Source organism: Vombatus ursinus, unplaced genomic scaffold, assembly GCF_900497805.2.
Source record: "Vombatus ursinus unplaced genomic scaffold, bare-nosed wombat genome assembly UNPS02014801.1, whole genome shotgun sequence".
Taxonomy (NCBI): domain Eukaryota; kingdom Metazoa; phylum Chordata; class Mammalia; order Diprotodontia; family Vombatidae; genus Vombatus; species Vombatus ursinus.
The window spans coordinates 11485294-11498849 of record NW_020954579.1 but is presented as its reverse complement, the minus strand read 5'-3'; the positions used below and the strand labels follow the sequence as shown (position 1 = coordinate 11498849).

The following is a 13556-nucleotide window of genomic DNA, read 5'->3' as shown; positions in this document are numbered from 1 at the left end:
TGTTTTTGGTAAGACTACAGAAGATGAGCTCATATGCCAAAACTGTTAGTAAATTACAAAATTCAATCATTTTCTCTGCACAATAGTCCAGAGGACACTGAGTATAAAAGAACAGCAGATAGAGCCTTATCCTTGGGTAATTTCTTTCTGAATCCTGTCAAAAAAAGATGGGAAGAATGTGATAACAGTAACAAGAACAACAAAGTATCATTTTGTCCATCTGCACAATAATTCATAGAACATTAAATATAAAATAATAATATCAAGATAATGATTTGTTCTAGGACCATGTCTATGTGAACTTTATCAAAAAAGATGAAAATGAGATGATAATATAGTAGCTCACTTTTATATAGCTCTTTAAAATGTGCAAATTGCTTTTTGTATGCATTATTTCATTTGATCTTCATGATAGCACTGTTATTATTATCCCCATTTTATAGATGAAGAAACAGCAACTATAATTAAGTAGTTTGCCCAGGGTCACAAGAGCTAAATTAAAGTTTATGGGCAGTTTTGAAATTATGTAATTCTTAACAACTTCTGTCCCCTTTTTTGACACTGTCACCATCACTGCAGAAACAGAAGGGGGATGCACTGACCTGAGGGAATGGTTTAAATTCTTTTCCTTTGTTTTATGAGTTACCATGGTCAAGGAATTCATCAGTAAGTGCCTCGTCCATTGGTTACAAGCCTCTGTATTAGCTAGGCTTTTCTTTGAAAAGCAGATTAATCTGTTGCCAGCAACAAATTCAGAGCCTTTCCAGAAAGCGTGGTTGAACCAGCCAGAGCTTCTGCTCTTTTGGCCTAGCCTTTGGGAGCTCCATGCATAATGATACATCAGATTAAGACTCTGTGGAGGTACCCTCTCATAATTTTTTAAACACCTACTTTTATCATTCTTCTGCTCAAAACCCTTCAGTGGTATCTTCTAAACTCTGGGACCTTGATATTAGAGAACTTCTTAGCACCCAGTTATCCAAACTACTTTTCTATTACTCCTCAACAGGTACCCTCTTCTTTTTTAGGCTATTATCCACATCTGTTCCATAAACTCATCATGTTCATTAACACATCTTTCCTCTGCATCTTGTGTCAAGAGGCAGGCCTTGAACTCAGGCTTTCCTGATACAGAGGCCAGCTCAATCCACTCTGCCATGATGTTCCCTCCCTACCCACAAGGTGCTAGAGGAATTCCAAAGAGTAGGAAATTGATTAGGTTGAGTAGTCAAGGAAGGCCTTATCAAAAAAGGTGGGACTTGAATTGGGTCTCTGAGGATAGGTAAGACTTGGATCAGTGGAGGGGAAGGGGATACAACATAAGCAAAAGGAAAGATGTGATAATGCCCTATCAGCTCTCTAAGATTATGAATTGAAGAGCAATTGCATAACTACAATGACTCAATTCCACATTAAGCTACCTTGGGAACTGAAACAGAAACTCTTTACCTTAAGGCCAGCATTTTTACTCACTATCTTCTTTAGCAGAGCTCCCAATAACTGATACTCTGGCTAGACTCATTCCCCAGTGGTCAGAAAACATCTACCTCTCTTACTTTCTTAGTCCATGAGATGCTTAATCCCTGAGGTGCTGCCTAAGAGCAAAGCCCACTTTCTAACTCCTGTTGCCTTTTCTTTCATTTTCACCTTATTCCTATTTCCTGATTGCCTGTCTCTGAATCTGCGTGCCCCTTGCCCCATACTGTGTCCTCTGGAACTACCATTCTATAATCAGCCAACTTCTTTTCATTTTGGACCTCTTCCTCTCTTTTTCCTTCCTTCTTCCGGCATTCAGTGAGACTTGTTGCCCTCTGAGGGTACTGCATCCTTAGCTACCTTCTCTAATTATGCCATAACTCATTGGTCCTGGAAAGACAGTGTCCAGGCACTCCCTGTTCCCCATTGCCACTTTCCAGACTCTCCTTTCTATATCACTCAGCACTCTCTTCTCTTTTGAGGTTCACTCTGTCCAAATGTATCCTTCAGTCCAGATCCTGGTAGGTCTTATTCACAGGATACCAAAACATTCTCCCCCTTTTTCAATGAATTTAATGCCAGACTCACAATCTTTACATCTTCTCTTACAAAGCCTTTCACATCATTCCCTCCCCTGCTGTCTCAGCTAAGGACCTCTCTCTCCTCATATTCTATAGAGAAAATGGATACCATTTGCTAAGAGCTTTTACTTCCCTCCTTCTCCACACCTCACAACCCCCTGACTTAATCTTCTTTACTGACGTTTTTGATGAAGAAGTGGCTCTTCTTGCCAAGGCCATCCCCTATACATATAGATACTTGATTCCATCCCCTCCTATCTTCTGTAGCACATAACCACCATTGTCATTCCCGCCCCCATCTTAATATTTCCCTTCCTACTGATTCCTTCTCTTCAGCCTACAAAAACGTCCATCTTCCCCATCTTAAAAAAAAAACTCTCTAGATCCTACTCCCTCCACGAAGATCTTTCCTTGATTTCTTAGCTAAATTCTGCAAGAAAGCAATCTACATTTGATATTTCCATTTCGTTTCCCCTTATTCTCTTCTTAACTTCTGCCATCTGATTTCTGACCTAACCACTTAACTGAAACTGCTCTCTCAAAAGTCAACAATAATCTTTTAATTGTCAAATCTAGTGGCTTTTCTCAATCTTCTTCCTTCCTGTTTTCTGTAGGATCCAACATTATTGACCACTATCTCCTCTTAGGTACTCTCACCTCTCTTGGTTTTTGTGACACTATTTTTCTTGGTTCTTTTACCTATCTAATTACTCACTCTTTCTCAGTTTCCTTTGCAGAATCATCATCCATGTCAGACCTATTAATATTGGCTGTACCCAAGACACTGTCCCAAAACTTCTTTCCTTTTCTCTTTTTATACCCTTTGTGCTGATGTCATCAGATCCCATGGATTCAATTTTGATCTCTGTGCAGATTATTCTTAGGTCCAGAGTAGCAGCATAGTTCAGTACAAGGGGTTCTTAACCTTCTATTGAAACACAGTTATCAAAATAATTTTAACAACCAAGTTCACAGATCCCAGGTTGAGAATCCCTGGCTTAGTGAGTGGATAGTGCACTAGACTTGAAGTCAGGAAGAACTAGATTCAAATCCTGCCTCAGACAGATTAGGTGTGTGACCCTGGCCACATCACTTTAACTTCCCTGAGCCTCAGTTTCCTCATTTGTAATATGAATGTGTTGGACTCAATGGCCTCCCAGGTCCCTTCTTGCTTTAAATCTATGATCCTATGATTGTATGTATGCAGCTCTTACCTGAGTTCCAGTCCAAATTATGAACTACTATTAGACATTTCAAACTGGGTTTCCTGTAGGCATTAAAATCAGTATGCCCATAATAGACTCATTATCTTTTCTTCCAGCCTTCTCCTTTTCTGAACTTCTCTGTCACTGTTGAAGGCACTTTCATTCTTTTGGTCACTTAGGTTCAAAACCTCAGGATCATCCTTGACTCCTCACTTTTATTCACCCTGAATATCCAATTAACTGTTGAATCTTGTTATTTTTATCTCTGCTAAGAGATCATAGATCTTATTTTTATTCACACAGCCACCACTCCAGTTTTGGCCCTCATCACTTCTTTACTGGACTGTTGTGATCACCCCCTAATTGGTTTCTCTGCCTCAAGTCGCCCTCCACCCCATCCTATGCACAGTCACCAGGGTGATTTTCTTAAAGCAGATGTCTGACCATGTTACACCCTTCCCCACCCAAGTGCTCCCTGTTACTTGTAGGATCAAAAACAAGCTCCTTTTTTTTTTGGCATTTAAAACTCTTCACAACCTTGATCCTCTCTCCATTTTCAGTCTTCTTACACATTTCTCCCTCTGTGCTCTCCTCAGTAGAGCCATTCTAGCCTACTTGCTGTTTCTCACATATGATGCTCCATCTCCTTTCTCCATGAAGTTTTCCTGCCATGCATCTGCCTCCTGAAGTTCCTTGTTTCCTTCAGGATTTGGCTCAAGTGCTACCTTCTGCCTGAAGCTCTTCCTGGCCTCCCAAGCTTTTCCTTTCCTTCCTTGCCTTTCCCTCCATGGTTTCCTTGTATTTGATTTCTGTGCGCCCTATATATACCTATGTGTTGTGCGTATTGTCTCCCCCATTTTAATGTAAGCTCCTTGAGGACAGGGCTGTTTCACCTTTGTCTTTGTGTCCCTATAGTTTAGCAGCTTCTTAATTGATTGCTTGGTTGGTAGAGGGAATTTCCTCTCCAGGAGTTCATTAGACCAGCAAAATCATAAGTTTTGCTGGCATCTTGTGTTGCTCACTCATCTCTCCAAGTAGACATTAAGCTCCTAAGAGCATGGCCATGGTGTATACTTCTTCTGTGTTCTACATTATATTTAAGAACAGTTCTAAGCATAAAATTAGAGTCAGTACTCAATAAATTTTTATTCAAATACATTTTCCTCCCTTTCACAATATTTGTATCTTTTGCCTTTTGTGATTCCACTGGAGATGTGACTCTCTACTGTATTCTGCATATTGCTAGCAAATTGTAGGAAATATCAAATACAAAAAAATCAATATAGAACATATTGACTCATTTTGAACTGTGATATATTGGAAACAACAATTTCCTCTACCTAACATTCTATTTACTGTGGTAATTTTAGGACTTTCCCATAAAATTCCCAACAGGGAATGAGAAAAATGCATCTTCTGTAACTAGTAGAGATATTTTAGATGTATCAGACTTGGATTTTGAAAGACAGTATTGGTTTATTCACTCAAAGGAATACTAATGTAATGAAACCAAGTAAACTTTACTCCCACACCATGTTATATTACAACTTGTGAAAAATGTAAGGGGTGAATAGAAATTATATGTAGTACCCCCTGGGGCTCATTCTCTCAACCCCCACTCACATTGTCAGGTTGAGTTTCTACGGTAACTGACTACTTTCCTCAGGGTTCTATCATCTGATAACCCTGAGGGGTTGCTAGGGTTTCCAATACTGTATTTTACAAGCTCCCATTTGATGTTCTCCCCCAATATCAATCTACTAGTTGACATCAATTAACTTTTACAAGAGGTTATTTACTGAAAACATATATTAAGGACAGAAATACAAATGCATCCCTCCAAACTGGTTGTTTGAAATACCTACTCTCTTTGCTTTGTACAAAAGAACATATGGCTACTCTGATGGTGTTATTCAGTATAAAGATTCTGGGGATGCAGTTTATATGGCTGCATGCAGAACAAGTGCTGGGCAATTAGTCATCCAACCCCTGCCAATGAAATACAAATTCCTCTAGCATTTAGCCATTTCTCCTTTACTCCTCATCTCTCCTCTGGCCTCATTTGAGCCTCATTCTCAGACGGTCTACCATGTGGCATCTTCCTTGAAATCCCTTCACTCCCAACTCCATCCTGTTGTTGGAATGCTGATTTCTTTCTTTTCCCGATGATCCCTCCATACCTCCCCTCTCTTTCTGTCTCCTCCCTTCCCTTTTCCTCTCCTCCTTCCCTTATTCCCACTCCTTCACTTTTGTTTTAGTATCTCCATTGTTTAGGTGAGTCAAGCAGGTTACTCTTCAGAATTGAGTCAAGCAAGCTGCTCCTCAGGGATGACTTCTTACCAGACTCAGTTTCAGTGGTCTCTGCTGTTGACTTTGGTTGTTGAGGAGACTTCTGGTATCTCCTTGGGCAAAATTCACAAGGTTATATCTGGTCCATTCCATCTCTGGATATTCATTCACCAAAGATCAGAAAAGAAAAAACACAACAAAACAGAGGCACTGTGCACTCAAGGATACGTGGTGACTAAATGGGAAATAAGGAAGCCTGGTCGTCCATCCCCTTCTTGGTGGTTCAGAGCAATACTTGTCACTTGAAAAGCCACCAAGGAAGAAATCAAGTGGTCATCCACTTGAACCTTTTTCATATGCAGTCAGTTTCTACTCAGTCATTATTCTTTTCATCTCCTTAACCAATCAGAAAACTCTTTGTCACCAAATACCAGCCCCTCCATCATTCATGGCTAAGCCTCCACATACTGGATTGGAAACAGGCAGGACATATTGCACATGCTTTGTGTAACCCACCAGGAAGGGCAGGTCCAAGCATACTCTTAAGGACTGGGCTCTCCCCCTTTATATATAAATTAGCACAAAAAATACTCACCCTCCCCCTAAAAAGATTACAGTATTGTTTGTCCTACTAGACATTTCTTGGTGGTTCTTAAAGGCCAGAGGAGAATTAAAACTGGATTTTGGTGAGACAGCATTGGAGGCAGGATATAGGCAGAATTTAAATGAGAACACAGAAAGTTTAAATGATTATACTAAGAACACTCAGCAGGTCAAAGAGAAAGAGGAATCTAGTAACATATTTATGAAGATTATAGTTTTCTTATGATGACTTATAGAAGCAAATAAAAAAAATTACACATATCTAGTCAATTACTCCAGAATCTCAATATCAGGAGCCATTACCTGATGATAATCCCCAAAACTAGTATAAGAGTATGTTAGAACCCACAACTTTCACAATTTAATTGTCCCTCATGCTACTTATATGGTATAGGGGAAAATAGAATTGAAGATTTCCCAAATTTTCTACCCTTTCACAGGATCTGAATCTTTTCTGCTATTTTGATTATGATTCCACTAGACAATTTAGGGGCAGTTGTGGAAGGAAGCATGGAGTAGTAGAAGGAAGCCTGTCTATAGAGTAGGAGACCTAGGTTTGAAGCACTGATCCTCCACTTCATGGCTGTGGGACTTCATCTCCCTGAGCCTTTTGTTGCATAGCTCATCTATAAAGAGACAATAATAATATTTATGCTTACCTCAAAGGGTTGTTTGGGCAGTATTTTGTCAAGTGCCATAAATAAGTAGGAATTATTATTGTTAATCTGACATTGTATCTCTGACCAAAAAAAAATATATGTATTATAATGGAAAAGCTCTTGATTCTTGAGTCCAAACTGTATGGTAGTCCCACATCTTCTGTGTACTTACTGCTTGTGTGACCTTAGTCAAGTCAGTTTTTTTCCCTGGGATCTGGTCTTTTCATCTGTAAAATAAGGGGGTTTGAACTAGATAATTCCCCAGGTTCTTTCCAGCTCTAAAATTCTGTAAACATCTAGGATTAAGATAAAACATAATCCACTTTACTCTTAAGCATGACACAAAACTTTACATGCATGTTTTCCTTTATTTATTTATTTTGTGAGGCAATCAGGGTTAAGTGACTTGCCCAGGGTCACACAGCTAGTAAGTGTCATGTGTCTGAGGCTGCATTTGAACTCATGTCCTCCTGACTCCAGAGCCAGTGCTCTACCCACTGTGCCACCTAGCTGCCCCTCCTTTTTTTTTTGTCAAGTGTATCAAGTGTCAACATCCCGTGTTCTGAAACTTGAATCGTTGACACTTCAGAATAATTCTCAAGATAGAAGAGATTTGAATCCAGAAGCTAATGTGAGTGAAACACAAGTACATCATTTGGAGGCAACTAGGTATAGGGGAAAAAGGAGTCAGAAGACCTGGGTTCAAATCCCAGCTTTGCCATTTAATACCTGTGTGACATTAAGCAAGTCACCTAATGTCTTTGTGTCTGAGTTTCCTCATATGTAAAATGAGAGAGATTAGACTAGATGACCTTGGAAGACAGGGAATGTTTCCAGAACAACATGAGGGAGCAAGTCGAAAGAGTCTGAAATACTGAGGGGGAACTGAGGGGATTGAGAATGTGGAGCACAAACTAAATGACTTATCATCTCAGCTCCCATCAACTTCAAGCTCCCTTTGTCCTACTGAACCATAAGGACCACCAGGGGTTTCCACCCTGAGGCTGAATCATCCCTTTGTCTTATCTCCCTCAATTAAAATATGAGCTCCCTGACAGTAGAGACTGCTATCCTTTCTATTTGTATTCCCAGCACTTAGCTCAGGACTTGGCATATAATATGCACTCAATAAATACTTTTCGTTCTTTCAATGTGTAAATGAGTCTCTGTCGTAACTTAAGTTTGCTGAGGTTTTACCTCCAAAAAGCTTTTCTGTGAGATTTGTATATAAATGGAAATATTTTAAATTATTATTAACTTATCAATAACTTGATAAATATGAACATTTCAGTATATCAAGGATAGGGGATTAAATATGAAACTGTGAAGTTCTGTTATGTACCATTTATGTTTTAAAAAACATGCATATTAAATTTTAATATAAGAGTAACGAAATTGCCCTGTTTGCCTCAATAGGAATGTTTTTGAAATGTGTTGTTAGAACAGAACAGGAGAGAAAATAGTCTTTAGGGTATTCAAAGCAGAGGTTAGGGAGAAGCAGAAGGAAGACCACCCATGAGAGAAATAGCTTGGGAAATAGAAGGATAATGCCTTTGATGCTCTATATGTAATGGCTGTAGCTAAATCATCTGGGATTATCCACTGGGAGAGAAAGCAGTGTCATTCTAAATTTGAATGCCCAGATACAAATCTTGCTTGCCCCATCTTTGTTCCCACTCTAGTGTTAAAGTAGTCTGGCAAATTGTGGTATTGCTATTTCACAAGCCCAGGGACTTAAACAGTTGGGCTATGCCTAAAATAAGCCATATTGTGCGTAAGTAAAGATGCTAATAATTCTATTTTGCAATACATTAAAAAAAGTTTCTAATTGTCATTTGCATCCGATTTATAACTTTGCTGATATTGGTAAGTATGGAAGTGCCCAAAATGGAATATCCTTACAGATTTTTGAATGGATCTACAAGACTATGTTAGGAAATTCTGTTACCATAGAAACTATGGTTTAAAATTTTCAATATTCTTCTTACCATCTCCACCACCTAAATTGCTGTATAGATTATTAAGATGAAGGAAATTTTTCCCCAATTAAAGTTGTAAGAATAATAGTTGAAATAGCTGAAAATCCTAGAAACAGTTCTAGTTCTATAACTAGAAACAGTTCTAACATTTATTAAGGCTATGTTCCAAAGATGATAACTAAATAACACAGTTGATTCCAGCAAGAAAGGGTTTGCTGCAGGAATCATCTCTTTTTCCCCTTTGTACTCTCCAGGGTTCCTAGTATAGAGTTGTGCATACAATATTTTATCAACAAATACTTGTTGAATTTTAAAATGGACTTTTCTGCATGAGATCAAGCCATTTCGCAATTATTCATTTAAAAGTACCAGTTGCCCACCACTCTTGCTTTCATACTTAACTTATTTATTTTCTGAATAATTGTAGAATTTAGACCTAGAGGAAACTTTAGAAATCATGTAGTTTAATTTTACAGATGAGGAACTGAGACCCAGAGAAGTTATATGACTTGTCTGCATATGTACAGAGAGTTAAAGAACCAGTTTCTCCAACTCCAAATCCAATGTTCATTCCTCTACACCATGCTGCCTCTTTCACAGATTGGATTTTTTTTTCCCCTATGATTTTATAAAATGTGCTTTCCAAAATTTCTGTTATTTTTGACTCACAGCCTAGTGAACAAAATTCTAAATTACATAATTAATTTTCTTAATATGGAAATATGCTCCTCTGTTATCACTAGAACATTTGCTTGATTTATCACTTCTTTGGCTATATCTAGTAAGAGAGGCATGTTATATCAATGATACATATCTTTCGCTTTTCTAGAACTCAGTTGAGGATTTGGGACCTGAGCAAAGGGTAATAATCAAGGCTTCTATAACAAAATCTGAATCAAAGCTTCCAGCCATAGACCAAACATCAGTCAAGCAGAAACAGAAAGTTACCACGTGTTCAAAGAAACCTGAGAAAAATGTGGGTGGCACCAGCAAACCATCTCCACGTGAGTTGTTCTGAGATTCATAGAATTATAACGCCAATGGCAGTGAAAATAGTGGCTTTGGTAAAATCAGGAATTCTCCAAGTGATTGATTCCAAGACAGTATTCTATTTAAGGTGCAGTGATTACATACAAAAGACAAATGCTAGAGTCCAGTACAAGGTTGGAGGACTATGGTAAATGTTAGTGGATTTAGGAGAACTGAATTATATACCTTAGCTGCCTCTACTACCCACATTTTCTACAGATTTGCTTTGACTGTGGAGACCTAGCCACAATGTCAGATATTGTCAAGTTGCTGACTTTTCATCTCCATCGCCCTTCATTGGGGTTAAAGGCTCTTGACCCTGGATGTAGAGTTTTATGCCTCACCCAGAGCATCAGGAGAAAGCGTCTGAAGAGTATAATTTATAGCCAAGTGAGGAAAGTAATAAAGGCCTTTCGGCTTCCTTTGTTGGGGAAAAAGACCTTTTTCTTTCATGTAATTTAGTAGAACATTTACTCTTCATTAAATATCTTTGAAACTTGAAGAGTTCTCTGTTCAAGGAAGTAGGAATTTAACATATCCAAAAAGAAAATGAACTTCGAGGGTTTAAAGAATCCCTTTGGCTTCTCCTGCTAGTCAAAGCAGCCTCTGTAGCATCCGCCAAATCTCTCTAGAAGCTAGCATTGGAGACAAAGAAGGAAAGTTGTTGAGTTAGGCCTGTGTTTTCATCTGTGGGTAGAGGGATGTTCTGGCAAATTCATAAATAGTGTGTCATTCATTTAAGTCCCAATCAAAAACACTTTTTAATCTCTCAAAGCTTCTCTTATGCAATTTCCTTTTAAAAATAGGTTTTTAAAGATAGCTTTTGTTTTTATATCCCCTAGATTTCCAAGCCATTCCTCTTTATTTTCTGTGTAATTGCATAATTTAGAACTAGAGGAGACTTTAGATATCACGTAGTCCAGTTTAACTTTACAGATGAGGAAACCAAGGCCCAGTGAGATTGTGTGACTTTCCTGCAGTTGTACAGATGGAGAGTTGCAGAGCTCGGTTCTCCAACTCCAGTGTTCTTTCATGACATTTTTTCTTTCCCTTCCACTCCCATTCCCATCCCAATCCCAAAGACTAGTCCCTTGTATCCAAGAATTTTCTTTAAAAGGTTTTTAAAAATCAACTAAATCTATCAATACATCAAAAAAGTCAGAGAACATGGCAATTTTCACTCAGGGTAAACACGCATTCCATTGCTTTAATGAAGCCAAAATACAGTTGATTTTGGAAATAAGAGATAGACTCGGGCAGGACTGCTTCACTTCCAGAGTGACCAGGGAAAGCTTTGTTCTGAACCGTTTAGACTGAGTCCCATCTCTTTGTTGATCAGGAAAGAATAAAGACCAGTTAGCTCTACCACCATAGTTATAGTAACCTAACATTACAACTTTCAGTAGGGATTAATTGCTCTAACTCAGCCACTCCTCCCTGAAATTTAAGCAGATATTATTAAATAAATAAAGACTTCATTTTTTGGTTAAAATATGAAAAATACTAGTTATTAAATTGAGGAAGTTATTTTTAATGCTAAAAATTTTAAACAATAGGGTTTTATGACTGAAGGGAGCCTTAGACATGATCTTGTCTAACTACCTCATTTTACAGACAAGGAAACAAAGACCCAGAGAGCTTTTAGGCTACATGGCCTAGATCACACAACTAGTTACTGCACAAGCCAGGACTAGAACAAAACCTCAAATCTCCAAAATCTCAATTCAGTGCACTATTTTTTTTTCACTTCTTTAATAGATTGCATTCACTCAAGATTATTTTTTAGTATTCTTTTTTTTTTTAAAAAGCAGTTGGGGTTAAGTGACTTGCCTAGGGTCACAGAGCTCGTAAGTGTCAAGTGTTTAGTCTGAGGCCAGATTTGAAGTCAGGTCCTCCTGACTTTAGGTCTGGTGCTCTATCCACTGCGCCACCTAGCTGCCCCTATTTTTTACTATTCTAACTGCTATTCTACGTGTGTTTACTCAGTGTGAACAAGTGTCTTTAGGTATTCTAAACACAAAAAAAAACATTTTAAAGGGCTGTTAATTTATCCATGTAATTGCATTTAATTCCATGTGTATTTATGAAGATTTCACAAAGATTTTTTACCTACTGTGATATAATATACAGTAGTTGAGTGATGCCTGAGAACTAGTTCATTGCATGATAGAAACTTCCAGGTCTATCTCTATAGTAGTGCCATGTATCCCTCATGATAAATAATCATATGTACAGATTTTAGAACTTAGCATTGACTAAGAAGGAAACTAATTTGTTTTAGCTGATATAAAACACCAAATGTAAGGAATTTTTAAGGACAGTGTATCATGTTAGACAGTCTACCGCCTCAGCCAAAATATGTTGTCATAGTCCACTTCTGTTGAACATTGTAAAAATTCAGAAAAATAGTAGGGGATGAGATCAAGGTTCTGGAAGCTGTCAGGGCACCCCCAACCATGGGGAAAATTCTTATGGCCTGGAAGTGTAAGGGTGGAGAGGGCAGGAAAGTGCAAGAGAAGTTATATAATGATAGAGGCCCTAGACCAGGGGAGGTGTAAAAAGGCCTGGAAAAGAGAACTGCTGAGTGGAGATGACAATGTCCAGCCTGCAGCACTAACCCCTTGGTCTCTTACACTGTCGTGAAGGTAGGCTCCTTTTAATTCTTTTTTTTTTCTTTTTTTTTCTTTTAATTCCTTTGTTACCAGAAGTTTTCAAACCAGCCTATAATTTTTCCTCCTATGGATGTGAATTTCCAGACTTGTAAAGAAATCAATGGGAAAGTAGGATATGCTTTACAAAAATTTACATCTATATTTACCAGAACATTTATTACACAAAGTGTGGAACACCTCTTCACTTAACTGCTATATGGCTTCAAAAATTGCATCTTCTCTAGTCATGTAATAGAGTCAACTTGAGTGGAATAGTTTTGTAAAATGGGAGAAAACTGCAGTAGAAAATTTTCAAAGTAAGTAACTTTGTTCTTCTCTTGTAACTAGTGCTTAGCATCACCTTTACAAGTCACACAGTAGGTGAATTAGACCAGACTGTTTCACTAAATCATACATTGAATCAGAGAATCTTAGAACTGGAGAGGACATTAAAGATCATTTATTTCAATGCTCTCGCTCTACAAATGGGGAGACTAAGGCCCAGAGAGGTAAAGCAAATTTGCTCAGGGTCCCATAGTTCATAGCAGTTAGGAATAGAATTCCTTGTTCAGTTTCCTTCCTGCCACATCAAACAGCCTTCCTACAGCAACTGAGGAAGGTATTCAGTATTCTGTTGTTTCCCTTGAGGATGAAATCCTTCCAAGGTGAAGGCATAGGTATGCTCAAATGTATTCATTTCTCTTGTTCTCATTCCCAAGGAATTCTTTAATTATCCATAGCTAAGAAATGTGATGGTGATTTAGGTTGGATCTGGTCAGGCATAGTAAAGTTGTGACAGTTCAGATAATTCAAGTAAATCCTTTGCTGTTAAAAGATCTAAAAGACAGAGGCTTGACTTTTTTCATCCAGATGTACCACAACATTGAACTTTACCAGATAATGATCCAATTCGTTTCTTCACTTTATCTTTGCAAACAAAATTCTAGAGTGAGATTAGGATAAAACTAACACTTTTAGCCTTTGGATGTACCCTTCCCCTACAGGAATGATAATGGCAGGAAATCCATCAATTGGTCAGTCAACATGCATTTATTAAGGATTCATTGTGTGCCAGGTACTGTAC

General features: G+C 38.2%; 1 protein-coding gene across 1 annotated transcript in view; it reads left to right on the top strand.

Moving 5' to 3' along the window:
- MARCH10 (membrane associated ring-CH-type finger 10) overlaps window positions 1–13556 on the top strand; it is a 197491-nt gene that overhangs the window by 88284 nt on the left and 95651 nt on the right. Inside the window, 1 exon segment of the mRNA XM_027872972.1 lies at window positions 9622–9796. Within this exon segment, the coding sequence (XP_027728773.1) occupies window positions 9622–9796 (175 nt within the window).